The 17,174-nt window shown below is 44.5% G+C and overlaps 2 protein-coding genes across 7 annotated transcripts in view; one reads left to right on the forward strand and one right to left on the reverse strand.

Moving 5' to 3' along the window:
- AP1G2 (adaptor related protein complex 1 subunit gamma 2) overlaps positions 1–17,173 on the forward strand; it is a 154,970-nt gene extending 137,797 nt beyond the window's left edge. For 5 of the 6 annotated variants that reach the window (XM_063913592.1, XM_063913591.1, XM_063913590.1 and 2 more), the window contains 7 exons: positions 1,581–1,708; positions 1,924–2,028; positions 9,441–9,576; positions 10,357–10,495; positions 15,690–15,853; positions 16,322–16,420; positions 16,767–17,172. In XM_063913592.1, coding sequence (XP_063769662.1) covers positions 1,581–1,708; positions 1,924–2,028; positions 9,441–9,576; positions 10,357–10,495; positions 15,690–15,853; positions 16,322–16,420; positions 16,767–16,868 — 873 coding nt within the window. In that variant the 3' untranslated portion in view covers positions 16,869–17,172. Of the gene's footprint in view, positions 1–1,580; positions 1,709–1,923; positions 2,029–9,440; positions 9,577–10,356; positions 10,496–15,689; positions 15,854–16,321; positions 16,421–16,766 lie in introns of all 6 variants that reach the window. The other variant, XM_063913595.1, reaches the window with a different exon arrangement.
- Positions 14,114–17,174, reverse strand: part of ZFHX2 (zinc finger homeobox 2) — a 121,677-nt gene continuing 118,616 nt past the window's right edge. The window contains exon 10 of the mRNA XM_063913588.1: positions 14,114–14,309. Within this exon, the coding sequence (XP_063769658.1) occupies positions 14,278–14,309 (32 nt within the window). The 3' untranslated portion in view covers positions 14,114–14,277. The remainder of the gene's footprint in view (positions 14,310–17,174) is intronic.

Raw genomic sequence — 17,174 nt, forward strand, 5'->3', positions numbered from 1 at the left:
AAGTCCAGATTTCGGCCTTGTCCATTTTCTTTCAAAAACAATTGGCTTCTCTCCCTGAGGTCCAGACATTTTTGAAAGGTGTTCTGCGCATGCAAAGTACCTTACGTGGAAGACCGTCACACTGTTGGCCTTGGCTTCAGCAAGACGTGAATCGGAGCTGGGGCCTTTGTCTCACAAGAGCCCCTATATCATTTTCCATGAGGGCAGAGCTGAACTCAGAACTCGTCAGCAATTTCTTCCGAAAGTGGTGTCTGCGTTTCACATCAACCAACCTATTGTGGTTCCGGTTATCACTGACACTTCCGCTACTTCAAAGTCTTTGGATGTTGTGAGGGCTTTGAAGATATACGTAAAGAGGACAGCTTGTCACAGGAAATCCGACTCGCTGTTCGTTCTATATGATCCTAATAAAATTGGGTGTCCTGCTTCAAAGCAGACAATTGCACGCTGGATCAGGCTCACTATCCAGCATGCTTATTCCACGGCAGTATTGCCGGTTCCAAAATCTGTACAGGCCCACTCTACTAGGTTGTGGGTTCTTCCTGGGCGGCTGCCCGGGGTGTCTCAGCCTTACAGCTCTGCCGAGCGGCTACTTGCTCTGGTGCGAACACGTTTGCTAAGTTCTTCAAGTTTGATACTTTGGCCTCTGAGGACCTTCAGATTGGTCAATCTGTTCTGCAGGAACCTCAGCACTCTCCCACCCAGTTTGGGAGCTTTGGTACATCCCCATGGTACTAAATGGAACCCCAGTATCCTCTGGGACGTAAGAGAAAATAGAATTTTAATTACCTACCGGTAAATCCTTTTCTCGTAGTCCGTAGAGGATACTGGGCGCCCGCCCGGTGCTTCGTTCTTCCTGCACTGTTACTTGGTTAAGTATTGTTGGTTCAGCTGTTGCTGTTCCTGATTAAAGTTGGGTTAGCTTGGCTTCTCTCTGGTTTGTGTGTGCTGGTTCGGAATCTCACCACTATCTTTATCTAGCCTTCTCTCAAAGTATGTCCGTCTCCTCGGGCAGTTTCCTAGACTGAGTCTGGTAGGAGGGGCATAGAGGGAGGAGCCAGCCCACACTATCAAATTCTTAAAGTGCTGATGGCTCGTAGTGGACCTGTCTATACCCCATGGTACTAAACTAAAGGAACCCCAGTATCCTCTACAGATTACGAGAAAATGATTTACCGGTAGGTAATTAAAATCCTATTTTTGATTCACCCTCACCCTCGATCTTGAATCATTTGGAGGTCTCAGATTAGTGAATTAGTTGCTGAACAACAATCTCTCATAGTGCTTGTCAGAAAACAAAACTGATGTATGTGTTGCCGTGACTCATTCAGTAACTGTCCCTGCAGCTCATCATTTGTCACATATTAGGAGCTGTGCACAGTGTGTGCCAAGTGGTTTCAGCTGCAACTAGTGTGGAGAAGGAAGTGACAGTTTTCTCATGTAAAACTTAGTGGTTCTGTGATTCATACCATAAACAAAGGATTAGATGAAAATAGAACCATTATGCTAATGAAAGGAATACATTTGTGGAGCCTGATACTGGAAGCCCACTCCAATTAACTTATATTACATATCTTCAGGTAACTGAGGATGATGTTCTGGATGTGCTGGAGGGTATATTACAGTCCCATATTTCCCTGCCAAGTACACGAGCATACACGCTGACAGCCATCATGAAACTGAGCACACGCTTTGAGAACGGTGTAGAGTAAGTATCAAATATAATGGTGTTTATGACAGAAATATACTGTATGTGAGCAGGTGCATCTGTCATAAATTGTACATGCATGAGATATAGAAACTTGGCATTAATGTTGTTACACAATACAGTGGATACTTCAGGAAATGACTAATAATATACAAAATTGTCCCCTAAAGCTTATATGTACTGTGTGTGTCAGAGTTGTCTCCTTTCTCCCTTAGCCGTATACGCCGTGTGGTATCTATATACGGCTGCTGTCACGATGTGGAGTTACAGCAGAGAGCAGTGGAATACAATGCGCTGTTCAAGAAATATGATCACATGAGGTATGAGTTGTACAATGCCGGTCATTTGTGGGAGGCATCGAGGCAGTGTTGAGGATGCTTGTAAGCGGCCCTTAAGTGCACTTTATAACAAATGGGAGAAGAGGCTTCTGGGAAATATAACATGCATGCAGGCGAATAGGCACCAATTCTCTTGAGATTAATAAAGTTTGTTTTAATGAAGTAGAAATACAGTGAATTAATCTCCTCTAAATAAAAAGTTCTGTCGATCCGTGTTCATCTCAAACTTGCCAATACCATTGCTTTTTCTCTAACGTCCTAAGTGGATGCTGGGGACTCCATAAGGACCAAGGGGGATAGCGGCTCCGCAGGAGACTGGGCACATCTAAAGAAAGCTTTAGGACTATCTGGTGTGCACTGGCTCCTCCCCCTATGACCCTCCTCCAAGCCTCAGTTAGATCTCTGTGCCCGAACGAGAAGGGTGCACACTAGGGGCTCTCCTGAGCTTCTTAGTGAAAGTTTTAGTTTAGGTTTTTTATTTTCAGTGAGACCTGCTGGCAACAGGCTCACTGCATCGAGGGACTAAGGGGAGAAGAAGCGAACTCACCTGCGTGCAGAGTGGATTGGGCTTCTTAGGCTACTGGACATTAGCTCCAGAGGGACGATCACAGGCCCAGCTTGGATGGGTCCCAGAGCCGCGCCGCCGGCCCCCTTACAGAGCCAGAAGGCAGAAGAGGTCCGGAAAATCGGCGGCAGAAGACGTCCTGTCTTCAACAAGGTAGCGCACAGCACTGCAGCTGTGCGCCATTGCTCTCAGCACACTTCACACTCCGGTCACTGAGGGTGCAGGGCGCTGGGGGGGGGCACCCTGAGACGCAATAAAAACACCTTGGATGGCAAAAAAATGCATCACATATAGCTCCTGGGCTATATGGATGCATTTAACCCCTGCCAGAATACATAGAAAAACGGGAGATAAGGCCGCCGATAAGGGGGCGGAGCCTGTCTCCTCAGCACACTGGCGCCATTTTCCCTCACAGCTCCTTTGGAGGGAAGCTTCCTGGCTCTCCCCTACAGTCACTACACTACAGAAAGGGTTAAAAAAAAGAGGGGGGCACTAATTAGGCGCAGTATTAACTATACAGCAGCTATAAGGGGAAAAACACTTATATAAGGTTATCCCTGTATATATATAGCGCTCTGGTGTGTGCTGGCAAACTCTCCCTCTGTCTCCCCAAAGGGCTAGTGGGGTCCTGTCCTCTATCAGAGCATTCCCTGTGTGTGTGCTGTATGTCGGTACTTTTGTGTCGACATGTATGAGGAGAAAAATGATGTGGAGACGGAGCAGATTGCCTGTAATAGTGACGTCACCCCCTAGGGGGTCGACACCTGAGTGGATGAACTGTTGGAAATTACGTGACAGTGTCAACTCTGTATAAAAGACAGTGGTTGACATGAGACAGCCGGCTACTCTGCTTGTGCCTGTCCAGACGTCTCATAGGCCGTCAGGGGCTCTAAAGCGCCCGTTACCTCAGATGGCAGATATAGACGCCAACACAGATACTGACTCCAGTGTCGACGGTGAAGAGACAAATGTGACTTCCAGTAGGGCCACACGTTACATGATTGAGGCAATGAAAAATGTTTTACACATTTCTGATAATACGAGTACCACCAAAAAAGGGGTATTATGTTCGGTGAGGAAAAACTACCTGTAGTTTTCCTGAATCTGAGAAATTAAATGAGGTGTGTGATGATGCGTGGGTTTCCCCCGATAACAACTGATAATTTCTAAAATGTTATTGGCATTATATCCTTTCCCGCCAGAGGTTAGGGTGCGTTGGGAAACACCCCCTAGGGTGGATAAAGCGCTCACACGCTTGTAAGGGCTCTACCCTCTCCTGAGATGGCCGCCCTTAAGGATCCTGCTGATAGAAAGCAGGAGGGTATCCTAAAATGTATTTACACACATACTGGTGTTATACTGCGACCAGCAATCGCCTCAGCCTGGATGTGCAGTGCTGGGTTGGCGTGGTCGGATTCCCTGACTGAAAATATTGATACCCTAGATAGGGACAGTATATTTTTGCCTATAGAGCATTTAAAAGATGCATTTCTATATATGCGTGATGCACAGCGGAATATTTGCCGACTGGCATCAAGTCTAAGTGCGTTGTCCATTTCTACCAGTAGAGGGTTATGGACACGTCAGTGGTCAGGTGATGCGTATTCCAAACGGCATTTGGAAGTATTGCCTTATAAGGGGAGGAGTTATTTGGGGTCGGACTTTCAGACCTGGTGGCCACGGCAACAGCTGGGAAATCCACGTTTGTACCCCAGGTCGCCTCTCAACATGAGAAGACGCCGTATTATCAGGCGCAGTCTTTTCGTGGACAAGCGGGCAAAAGGTTCCTCATTTCTGCCCCGTGACAGAGGGAGAGGAAAAAGGCTGCAGAAATCAGCCAGTTCCCAGGAACAGAAATCCTCTCCCGCCTCTGCCAAGCGCTCAGTATACGCTGGGGCTTTACAAGCAGAATCAGGCACGGTGGGGGGCCCGTCTCAATGAATTTCAGCGCGCAGTGGGCTCACTCGCAAGTAGACCCCTGGATCCTTCAGGTGATATCTCAGGGGTACAAATTAGAATTCGAGACGTCTCCCCCTCGCCGTTTCCTAAAGTCGGCTTTACCGATGTCTCCTTCTGACAGGGAGACAGTTTTGGAAGCCATTCACAAGCAGTATTCCCAGCAGGTGATAATCAAGATACCCCTCCTGCAACAGGGAACGGGGTATTATTCCGCACTGTTGTGGTACCGAAGCCGGACGGCTCGGTGAGACCGATTCTAAATCTAAAATCTTTGAACACTTACATACAGAGGTTCAAATTCAAGATTGAGTCACTCAGAGCAGTGATTGCGAACCTGGAAGAAGGGGACTACATGATGTCTCGGGACATCAGGGATGCTTACCTTCATGTCAAAATTTACCCTTCTCACCAAGGGTACCTCAGGTTTATGGTACAGAACTGTCACTATCAGTTCAGACGCTGCCGTATGGATGGTCCACGGCACCCCGGGTCTTTACCAAGGTAATGGCCGAAATGATGATATTCCTTCGAAGGAAGGGAATTTTAGTTATCCCTTACTTGGACAATTCCCTGATAAGGGTAAGATCCAGGGAACAGTTGGAGGTCGGTGTAGCACTATCTCAGGTAGTGTTGCGGCAGCACGATTGGATTCTCAATATTCCAAAATCGCAGCTGGTTCCGACGACTTGTCTTCTGTTCCTAGGGATGATCCTGGACACAGTCCAGGAAAAGGTGTTTCTCCCGGAGGAGAAAGCCAGGGAGTTATCCGAGCTAGTCAGGAACCTCCTAAAACCGAGCCAAGTCTCAGTGCATCAATGCACAAGGGTTCTGGGTAAAATGGTGGCTTCCTACGAAGCAATCCCATTCGGCAGATTCCACGCAAGAACTTTCCAGTGGGACCTGCTGGACAAATGGTCCGGGTCGCATCTTCAGATGCATCAGCGGATAACCCTGTCACCAAGGACAAGGGTGTCCCTCCTGTGGTGGTTGCAGAGTGCTCATCAACTAGAGGGCCGCAGATTCGGCATTTAGGACGGGGTCCTGGTGACCACGGATGCCAGCCTGCGAGGCTGGGGAGCAGTCACACAGGGAAGGAATATCCAGGGCTTATGGTCAAGCCTGGAGACATCACTTCACAAAAATATCCTGAAGCTAAGGGACATTTACAATGCTCTAAGCTTAGCAAGACCTCTGCTTCAAGGTCAGCCGGTGTTGATCCAGTCGGACAACATCACGGCAGTCACCCACGTAAACAGACAGGGTGGCACAAGAAGCAGGAGGGCAATGGCAGAAGCTGCAAGGATTCTTCGCTGGGCGGAAAATCATGTGATAGCACTGTCGGCAGTATTCATTCCGGGAGTGGACAACTGGGAAGCAGACTTCCTCAGCACGACCTCCACCCGGGAGAGTGGGGACTTCACCCAGAAGTCTTCCACATGATTATAAACCGTTGGGAAAAACTCGACAGGTATTACGCCAGGTCCAGGGACCCTCAGGCAATAGCTGTAGACGCTCTGGTAACACCGTGGGTGTACCAGTCAGGGTATGTGTTCCCTCCTCTGCCTCTCATACCCAAGGTACTGAGATTGATAAGATGGAGAGGAGTAAGCACTATATTCGTGGCTCCGGATTGGCCAAGAAGGACTTGGTAACCGGAACTTCAAGAGATGCTCACGGAGGATCCGTAGCCTCTACCTCTAAGAAGGGACCTGCTCCAGCAAGGACCCTGTCTGTTCCAAGACTTACCGAGGCTGCGTTTGACATGGCGGTTGAACGCCGGATCCTGAAGGAAAAAAGGCATTCCGGATGAAGTCATCCCTATCCTGATCAAAGCCAGGAAGGATGTAACCGCAAAAACATTATCACCGCAATTGGCGAAAATATGTTGCGTGGTGCGAGGCCAGTAAGGCCCGACGGAGGAAATTCAACTGGGTCGATTCCTACATTTCCTGCAAACAGGAGTGTCTATGGGCCTGAAATTGGGGTCCATTAAGGTTCGAATTTCGGCCCTGTCAATTTTCTTCCAAAAAGAACTAGCTTCAGTCCCTGAAGTTCAGACGTTTGTAAAAGGGGTACTGCATATACAGCCTCCTTTTGTGCCTCCAGTGGCACTTTGGGATCTCACTGTAGTTTTGGGTTCCAAAAGTCACATTGGTTTGAACCACTTAAATCTGTGGAGTTAAAATATCTCACATGGAAAGTGGTCATGCTGTTGGCCCTGGCCTGGGCCAGGCGCGTGTCAGAATTGGCGGCTTTATCCTGAAAAAGCCCTTATCTGATTTTCCATTCGGACAGGGCGGAATTGAGGACTCGTCCTCAGTTTCTTCCTAAGGTGGTTTCAGCGTTTCACCTGAACCAACCTATTTGTGGGGGCCCTGAAAATATATGTTTCCAGGACGGCTGGAGTCAGGAAATCTGACTCGCTGTTTATCCTGTATGCACCCAACAAGCAGACTATTGCTCGTTGGATTTGTAGTACAATTCAGCTTGCACATTCTGTGGCAGGCCTGCCACAGCCAAAAATCTGTAAATGCCCACTCCACAAGGAAGGTGGGCTCATCTTGGGCGGCTGCCCGAGGGGTCTCGGCTTTACAACTTTGCCGAGCAGCTACTTGGTCAGGAGCAAATACGTTTGTAAAATTCTACAAAATTGATATCCTGGCTGAGGAGGACCTGGAGTTCTCTCATTTGGTGCTGCAGAGTCATCCGCACTCTCCCGCCCGTTTGGGAGCTTTGGTATAATCCCCATGGTCCTTACGGAGTCCCCAGCATCCACTTAGGACGTTAGAGAAAATAAGAATTTACTTACCGATAATTCTATTTCTCATAGTCCGTAGTGGATGCTGGGCGCCCATCCCAAGTGCGGATTGTCTGCAATACTGGTACATAGTTATTGTTACCAAAAAATCGGGTTATTGCTGTAGTGAGCCATCTTTTCTAGAGGCTCCTCTGTTATCATGCTGTTAACTGGGTTCAGATCACAAGTTGTACGGTGTGATTGGTGTGGCTGGTATGAGTCTTACCCGGGATTCAAAATCCTTCCTTATTGTGTACGCTCGTCCGGGCACAGTATCCTAACTGAGGCTTGGAGGAGGGTCATAGGGGGAGGAGCCAGTGCACACCAGATAGTCCTAAAGCTTTCTTTAGATGTGCCCAGTCTCCTGCGGAGCCGCTATCCCCCTTGGTCCTTACGGAGTCCCCAGCATCCACTACGGACTATGAGAAATAGAATTATCGGTAAGTAAATTCTTATTTTTTTTTTAGCTCAGGGGCAGGCAACCCGTGGCACTCCTGCTGCTGTGGAACTACACATCCCAGCATGTCTCATCACCGTTTTAGCATAATCTAACAGCAAAACTGTGGCAAGCCGTGTTGGTATGTGTAGTCCCACAGCATCTGGAGTGCCATAGGTTGCCTACTCTTGTTAAACAGAGGCCTAGAATAGATTTGTTAGCAGTCACAAGACTATTTAAAGTGTTTGGCTAGAGTCATAGCATCTTTTTGTTGTCAGTTTTCGTCTCCAGCTCATCTGCGCTGTATGCTCTGTTTTGAATGGTAAAACCAGTGAGCCAATTAGATGCTAACTATCAGACATATCTTCCAGGAGATGAGTGCTGAATGTGTGAGATCAGGCTACATGGGACAATCCTATGATGTGATGGGGGAATGGAATGAAGGCTGGAAGTGAGTAAAGCTGGGTACACGTTGAGTGATATGCCGTCCAATCGGGCAGATTGGACCGACATATTGCCTACATCACTCAGAGTGTATGCTCGATATGGCCCTCATTCCAAGTTGATCGCTCGCTAGCTACTTTTAGCAGTTATGCAAGCGCATTGTCGCCGCCCACAGGGGAGTGTATTTTCGCTTTGCAAGTGTGCGAACGCCGTTGCAGCCGAGCAATACAAAAACATTTTGTGCAAAGCAAGACCAGTCCTGTAGTTACTTATCCTGTGCGATGATTGCTGCGACGAAGGTTCCGGAATTGACGTCGGACACGCCCTGCAAACGCCTGGATACGTCTGCGTTTTCCCAACCACTCCCAGAAAATGGTCAGTTGACACCCATAAACACCTTCTTCCTGTCAATCTCCTTGCGATCGGCTGTGCGAATGGATTCTTCGCTAGAACCATTGCACAGCAACGATGCTGTTTGTACCTGTACAATGTGCGTGCGCATTGCGGCGCATACGCATGCACAGTTTTGTCGCTTTTGTTACCTGATTGCTGCACTGCGAAAATCGTCAGCAAGCGATCAACTCGGAATGAGGGACTATGTGCGCTCCTGCGGTCGCATGCAAATCAAACCAAGCAATAATGCTAACAATTTGGTGCCTATCATGCAGTGTGTGCGGTAAAACAGACAACAAACAGTATGTCGGATCGATTTGATGTCATCTTCAAGTCACTCCCTAGAACTGAGTGGGATGAAGGTTGTTCTAGTGTGTACAAGAACAACGATAAATCACATGCCACCAAACAATGCACTGTATCGTTCCGTCGTTAGCAAGATTGCAGTGTGTGTACGCTCAGTCCCACTTGTTCTGGGCTCAAGGGAAATTTTCAGTAGAGTCAGAATGCTTGGTGGTTGCTCCAGTGTGTACCCAGCTTTAGAGTGTGCTGGTGGTAACCCCTTGTCCTTACATTAAGAAGTAATGCAAGGTGCATAGTGATAAGGAAATATGGTAGATGGTGGGATCAAACACATCTGTTGAATGAAGTTCAAACATCCAAATAATTTTCTGTGGTTGCTATGATAGGCTTACACAGAATAAGGTAGATACTTTCCTATGGTTGAATCTGCCATTCTTCCTGTAAGTACAGAGCAGAGAATAGCACAGAGGTTGATTGTGCGCTGCTTTTCTGGGCAGGTCAGCTATCCTTGAGAAGATGCCACTACCAGAGAAATCCACTACAGGAGATAATGCAAGTTTCATCAGAGAAGTCAAAGAAAAAGATGTGAGCCCACCTGCACTCAGTTCCTCCTCCAGCCAGCCAGTGAGCCATGTAAGTTGCTGTGGATTGTGAGAGGGTTCCAACATATATATATGCTAGTAAAGTTTAAGACCACATTCACAAATATATATAGGAGAATAGTGTTTACAAATGATTGTATGTGAGGCTACTCCAACTGGAAATGTGACCACCCATTTGAGGTGACAATCTAACTGACCACTTACTGGTCTACAAATTCATATAACATTGGAAATTGGCTGTACAATCCCATGTCAGAAGGTGACCTCAGACACTGTCCTATAGATGTTATCTCCTGACGGTTTTCCTTCCTAAAAAATACATTTCAGTTGGGGTTGGGTACGGGATGCGGGCAGTCAGAATACCGACACCAGCATCCCAACTACCTAAAATCCCGACAGGGGGCGCTAGACTAAACTAAGACACCCCCCGCAGCCTAACCCTCCCTCTCCGCAGCCTAACCTTCCCGCAGTCTAACCCTACCCTACCCTGCATACTTACGTTTCTGATTCCAGCTCTCGCCATTACGGCGTCGGGATTCCTACGCTGTTATTCTGGCTGCCAGGATCCCGTACATCGGGTACAGAACATACCGCTCACAGATCCGATCACTATAAAATCAAGCTAAATAATCGCATTGCAATGTGTTCGGCTAAAATAAGATCCAAAGTATAAGAAATTATTTTTTCTTCTCTACTAGCACATTATCTGAAATATATTCTTTTCTGATTATCTTTCAATGTTAAATAAATATTTGTTACCGTTCCTAAAATCCTTTATTTCATCTGCATATGTGACCCTCTCATTCTGTAGGTTACAGACCTCTTGGGATTGTTGGATGTGGGCACTGACAGCATACTGACACCTGTGGCCTCTGGGGCATCAGCTGTAAACCAGATTGTACCCAATGGGGGCAGCTTGCTGGACCTGCTGGATGAGACTCCCAACCCAGGTATCTGCAGGAATGTTTTGTAGGAATCTTTTTGAGAGTACATTTAAATGTCGTTATGAATCAGTTACAGAATGTATGGTGGAAATGTTATTTCTTAAATTATTTGTAACCATATAATGCATCATAATAACAGTATTTAGTTTTATTAAACAGTTTTGTGCTAAATATAACTGAACAAGTTTCCTATTGCACTTACATCCTGCTGTACGCTATGTTGCCTGGACGTTAGTATATCACTTCTAGAAGGGTTACATTAGATTGTCTGTTTGGTTTTGTTATTGTATAGTATTTATAAAGCACCAATAACAATATACAGTCTGTTAGAGGCATTACATACTAAAATGAATATGAACTGTGCAGAGGGCACTGCCATCGAATCCTAAAGAAAAAAATGAAACAAGTAGACCAAAGTATGGTAAAGCAGGTCACAAGTCAGGAATGGAAATGATGAGGAGGATGGTCATATAAGCCTCTTAGAAAAGATGAGTTGTCAGTGATAGAGAATCCGAGTGTCTGTCTTTTGGAGAGAGCATTCTATATAATACCTCCTTTCCACTGCCGCTAAAACCAGGGGCAGTGGAAATGGGTTCATTTGAGAATCCTGAGAGTCCAACCTGACTAGATTATGTCATCTCCAAGCGCAAACACTGCACCTGTGTGTGGTGACGTCACCATCTCTGCAATAAGATGGGTCCAGCCGCTAGTTTGAAAGGGGTCTCAGCTGGGTGACACCTAGGTTGGACCCATGTACAAAATCCTGGGTGCAACCCGGCATTTTTGTCTGAAAGGGGTATAAGTGAGTTGCTCTTCATAAGTCTTGTAGACATGTAGGTGAGTAGGTAATGGGAGATGGCGGGCAATAAGACTTGGGGTAGCATTGCTGGATTGGAGAGTACTGGGCACAATATGTTTTATGAGGCAGAATAGTGGATGTCTTTGTAGAGTAAGGATAATACTTTATGAAAACAGTGATCCCTCTAATGGCGCTGCACTCCTAAGCAGCACAGATCAATATAGGTAAGTCACCCCTTTACACAATACCACAAATACAAGAAATCTGATCTATGTGATTCTCGCATTACCTGGCACCAAGAGGGGCTGTTTAATGTGACTGCAGCAAAGATGTATGAGGACACATCTGTACATGATATTGGATGGCATCAATTGAGGAATTTGAGAACTTCAATCAGATCATCTTTTACTGACATTTATATGTTGGAACAATCCTAGGCGCACATATGATCAGTAGTTTATACTTTGGCCAGGATTTTAAAGTATTGGCACAAATCAGGTCACCACTGTCAACATACACTGAATATCACTGATCCATACTTATATATGGCCCCCTTGACTTTCATGTTCTGCCCTATTTGTGATCCAGTAATAGAGGGAAAGAAAGCACTGTTGGTTTAATGTGTGGGTGCACTTATGCCAGGACAGTTAAAACCAGTCACACATAAAATACACAGCTGAAGTTAGCGGTAAAATACTGAGAGGTCATTGCTGGCATCATGTGTTAAGTACGGCTGTTCTGTAGTGTTGCACAGAACTGGTACAATGTTAGGGTACTGCTGGCTTGATGTGGTGGACAGTGCAGACATACAGTAGGGCCTTATTCAGCTTTTGTAGCAAATAAAAAGGGAGCATTTAAGGATCAATTTGCTCTTAGAACAAAACTACGTTGCAGTGGAATTGGTACTGATTAATTTATATTTTGCATGCATGGAAAAAGCCGGCTGATTTTGCATGTAGCAAATAAATACTGGACAGCTTTGGTTTTGCACATTTAGAATTAAGCTAGGGCGTATGTGTCCCATCTGTAGTGCAACTTGGTTTTGCCAAAGTGCTAATTACTCCTTTTTTATTTGCTCCTAGCTCTGAATCAGGCCCATAATATGTAATGTACAACTGGTAAAATGTATGGACCACTGCTGTTCTAATGTGTGGGAGACTACTGATGTATTTGGGTATTACTCGTATAATGTCAGGATTACTACATTTTGTAGTATGTACTGTCAGGTCGTTGCTGGATTAGAGTGGGCTGGACTCTGCTTGCAGTAATATGCTGCACTGCATTAAGCTTGTAGCCAGTAGTGGTTTTTTGAAAGACCATTATTAGTGTTATTTAAAGGTTCTTTTTTTGTATTAAGGGGACTACATAGGACTACCCATGCATGACCATCATTTCCATTATTGGTGTACGAGCATTAGCTGTTTAAACAAGATCTAAGTGCATACCAATTTGCCAACACACACATATTTGTGAGCACCATTATTAAGAGAATGACACAACCTTTGTCCATCATATTGGACAAACTGGACATCAGAGATACAGATGAAGCATAAAACATGACAAAACCACTGAAATTACATTTTTGTGTTCAATCCAATTAACCGTGAAGGGGGCGGGTTGCCATTGCAGTGACATTGAAATGCCGGCAACAGCACCACAGTTTGCCCCCCCTTGCAGTCCGATCTCACCACGAACTCACAGATTAATGCATGCAGCCCAGTGGGTCTGTAAGCAAAAATCAGTGAGTCTAGCGGTATCTAAATGCAGCATACAGCCACACTTACTTGCACCGCAATGAACTCGTGGTTAATTGGATTGACCTTTTTGTCTTAACATTTTATGGCATATTTTTGTCTTATGCTACATAGTTATCCACTCACCCTCTTTATCAGGTCAAGTATCCAATTCCAATAACAATATAAGTTCTTTGTCTTATTCTACATTAGGCAGAATGTTATTCCTTTAATCTTCATTACTTATTCCAAACAGCCTCCCTCCCTGATCTACCCACACCCTCATACTGCTACTGCTGCTACATTTAAGAGGAACTGTAGAACCATCAGATGTAAACCAGAAAGAAACTGATTACTGGCGCCACATGCATCGCAAATATAGTGATGGTTTCAGATAGAGAAGGACAGAGTTTAGCAATTGTGACAAGTTTTGGCCACAGTATCCATATGAAATTAAGTCTCCACTCGTGTTATCATCTGTGACACCAAAATCTGGTATTGAGCCAGGTATAGGTGCAAATATCACCAGTTTATTTTCAGTCCACATTCTGAGATACTGCATTTATCTTTGATAAATTCTGTTTGAATTAGAACAATGTATTTATCATCAGCATACATTGCAATGACACAATCTGTGTACTTCACACATTTACCTATTCTTATTATTGGGAATAAATGCACATTTTTACGGGTAAGTACGTGGGATAAGTGCACGAGACAGGGGCTTTAGCAGAACGTGGGGTAGGGGGGTGGAGCACAGAGCATCTGATGGTAGGAAGAGCTGAGATCAGGGTGTTCCTTGCTGAATGTGCATAATTACACACCCATATGCAAAGCTGACATTTCATGCTGCTCATCACTTAGACACTGGAGGGGTGGCGAACATATAGGGAACATTCTTTATATTTCCATATAGGTGGTGGAAGCCAAGCTTTGTTCTAAATACAGTAAGACCTCTTTTGCACCTTACATGCTTATTTTATAGAGCAGCATATTTTTTGACCAATGTACAGTAAGTTAAAACCTTCAAACCACAAGAGTGACAAATCTAAGAGGGTCTCAATATCCCCTCATGCTCATTTGCTATTAAAATGATCTGAGCAGTATTTTATTACAAAGAGAAATATTAAAATTAATGAAGGTAGTGATCTCCTAAGTACAATAATAGTAGCAGTAGTAGAAATATCACTTTAAAGTCCGTCTTCTGTTCCACCACACACTTTGTCAGCTGGACCTGCAGTTGCACAAGAGGTCGCTCAGAGTGCCTTTCCCGGGGCTGATCCATAATCTAGAATGAAGACATGACTGTGAGCATGCGCTCTGCTATTGTCCTGTCAGACACTTACACACAAACGCTTCCTTTGTAAAGGAGTTTCCTGGAACTGAACATCTTGTCCCAAGGGAACAGCTTCATCAAACCTTGTGTGATAAGGCCGCATTGTTTTACACAACAAGTAGTCTCATATTGTTTTCTCACCAAACGTATTTTATTGTTTAGTATTCTCGTTCTATTTATTATATGAAAGATTCAAAGTATTCATAACATTTGGCTCAATAATGAACTGATGCTGTTAGGAGCTGTTGTGTAATAGCATCTCTCAGATAAAGTCTCAGCTTGTAAGCAGGATTGGCAGTATTAATTAGCATTACATAAGTTAGTGTCATAACTTGTAAAAGTTTCCCAGCAGTCTGCTTTCTAACATCAATCCCTGGAAAGTAAGCTATATCTTAGCATGCAGCACCCCATACGTCAGCCACACTAAGCGATGTCAGTTGGGCTACGAGGCACTGTAACCAGAAGGGTTTGTCATTTTGCTATATACAACATTCTTCAGCTAAATTCCAGAAATGTTTCAATTTACTATTATTATATGTTTGTATGGTAGAGTGGATAGATCTGCAGCTCGTCAATGGCCTTCCATAGGTGACTGTATAACTATTAAATAATTGTAAGTGTTGTACGTATGCAACATATCCTTTGAGTGATTAAAGCCAGAGCCGTAACTAGACTTTTTGGTGTCCTGTGCCAGAAAGACAATTGCACACACACTTTTTTATATTTAGATCTGCTCAGCTGATCATTTTTTCACAATGTACAAGGTCAGTTTTAAACAGTTAGAATTCTCTAGCTTTCTATGTAAGGGCAGATAGCTCAATGAATAGATTGTCTGACTGCAATGCCGCAGGCAATGTGTTCGAATCCTGGGTATGTCAGCATCTTGAAATGTAATAAAGGACAGTGTGACTGAATAACAAAGAAATCTCTAGTTGAGTTCATGAATGTTGTAAAGGTATTGGCGATGGAAGGGGTGAGGGAAGGAGACAGGGCGATGCTGGGCTTTAAAAAGGGAGGAAGCTGCAAGTGAAAGTAATTAAAACAGATAATTGACAGGTGCTGCCAACAGCGCCCCCACCTATGTGCGGTGTCCCCTCCGCACATACCTAGTTACAGCCCTGATTAAAGCAAACATATATCACCAAGTATGCTCTGGGTCTTGTGGGAGACACAATGGATCTGCGCACATAATTTCAAACAATAACAGGGAGAAACATTAAATGGGAATTTTATTACAGTGTACAATATACTTAAAGCCATAGAACACATTATCTCTGTAAAATCTGCACATTTAATGCAAACATATGTTATCTTGCATTTTGCTTTTCACAGCCGCTCTGCCTTCAATTGTTGTATATAATAAGGACGGGCTTGAAGTGGAATTCTCTTTCATGCGTCCACCATCTAGTCCTGCCCTCCTAGTCATCAATTCTTGTGCCAGAAACTCCTCTTCTAGCGACATCACTGACTTCCAGTTACAGGCAGCTGTGCCCAAGGTGGGTATTTGAAATGTATGTGTGACTCATCTAGGAACTAGTTTGATTGGTTAAAACATTTATCCTTCAACTATATCCAACTATGATCACCCGAGCCTGGTATATGTCCCTGTTTTCCTCTAACACCTACCATTTTTACTGACCTTACAGATCTAGCCATACAAATGTCTACTTACTACACAGTTCTCAACCAGTATACTCCTGTTAGTCATTGTGTGTGTACAGATTTACATTGCTCTTCTCATATACATTTTGGACCAAGCTATTGGGGATCTCCACTCATTATGCTGCTGGAACTGTCATTTAATATCTCTGTATGATCCCAACAGAGACCCTATCGGGTGATTGCTTGTTATTTATTGAGGCTATTCTTAGGATGGATCTGTTGCCCCTTAAGTCTGGGTGGCTATAGACTCAGTCTATTACTTATGTTATGTTATGCTGTCCTGTGTTCTCAATATGCTTCAGAGTGTTCAAATACAGCTTATGGCACCGAGTGGTTCTTCGCTTGAAGCATCTGGTGAAGGATCAGTCACACAGTCTATCCGCGTCCTGAACCCCCAAAAGGTACAGAGCACATATTACTATGGTATGGCTGGCTGCATTAATAATTCTAGATGTACTGAGTGGCTCTAAGCATGTGTTACATGGTTTTACACCTCATGAAATCACTGTAACAAATTATATTTCGGAGTGACTGATGGGCTCTGAAATAAAGTTGTGCTTGTGAGTGTATGCCTTAATAATAAAATCTGATAAATTCGACAAAGACACGCTCAGATTTGGCAGAAAGAAAATCATGTGTTACAGGTACTACAAAATCCTAAACAACATGTCCTATCTGGAATTGTAATGGGTTCTCTGGATTTAGAGTTCTATCTTATTTGTTCCTCCTTTTTACACTGTCTTTTAGATTCCACTACGAATGCGTGTACGTTTGTCTTTTATGCACAATGGAAATTCAGTACATGAAATATGTGAAGTCAGCAACTTTCCTCCAGGAACTTGGCAGTGACCGGATGTAACACCAGAGGAAAGATGGCCAGTTTCAGAGTGGACATTATAGGGGACCATGTGGTCCTCAGGGACTCTAAGATGAAGGTGAAATAGATGTTGAAGAACTGGTCGGAACACACAAGTGTTTCATTTATCAGATGTGTTAGAACTGGAAGGGAAGGATGTACTTCTGTGTATTACCAAATATATCATACTCCTACAGAACACTATATGCAAATGAAGTTTCTTACTTTATAAAACTCTCACGCACCAAACAGTTGCAGGTTGGCAATGGCTGAAATGTATTTTAATAAAGTTTCTTTTC

Source organism: Pseudophryne corroboree, chromosome 1 (genome assembly GCF_028390025.1).
Source record: "Pseudophryne corroboree isolate aPseCor3 chromosome 1, aPseCor3.hap2, whole genome shotgun sequence".
Lineage (NCBI taxonomy): Eukaryota > Metazoa > Chordata > Amphibia > Anura > Myobatrachidae > Pseudophryne > Pseudophryne corroboree.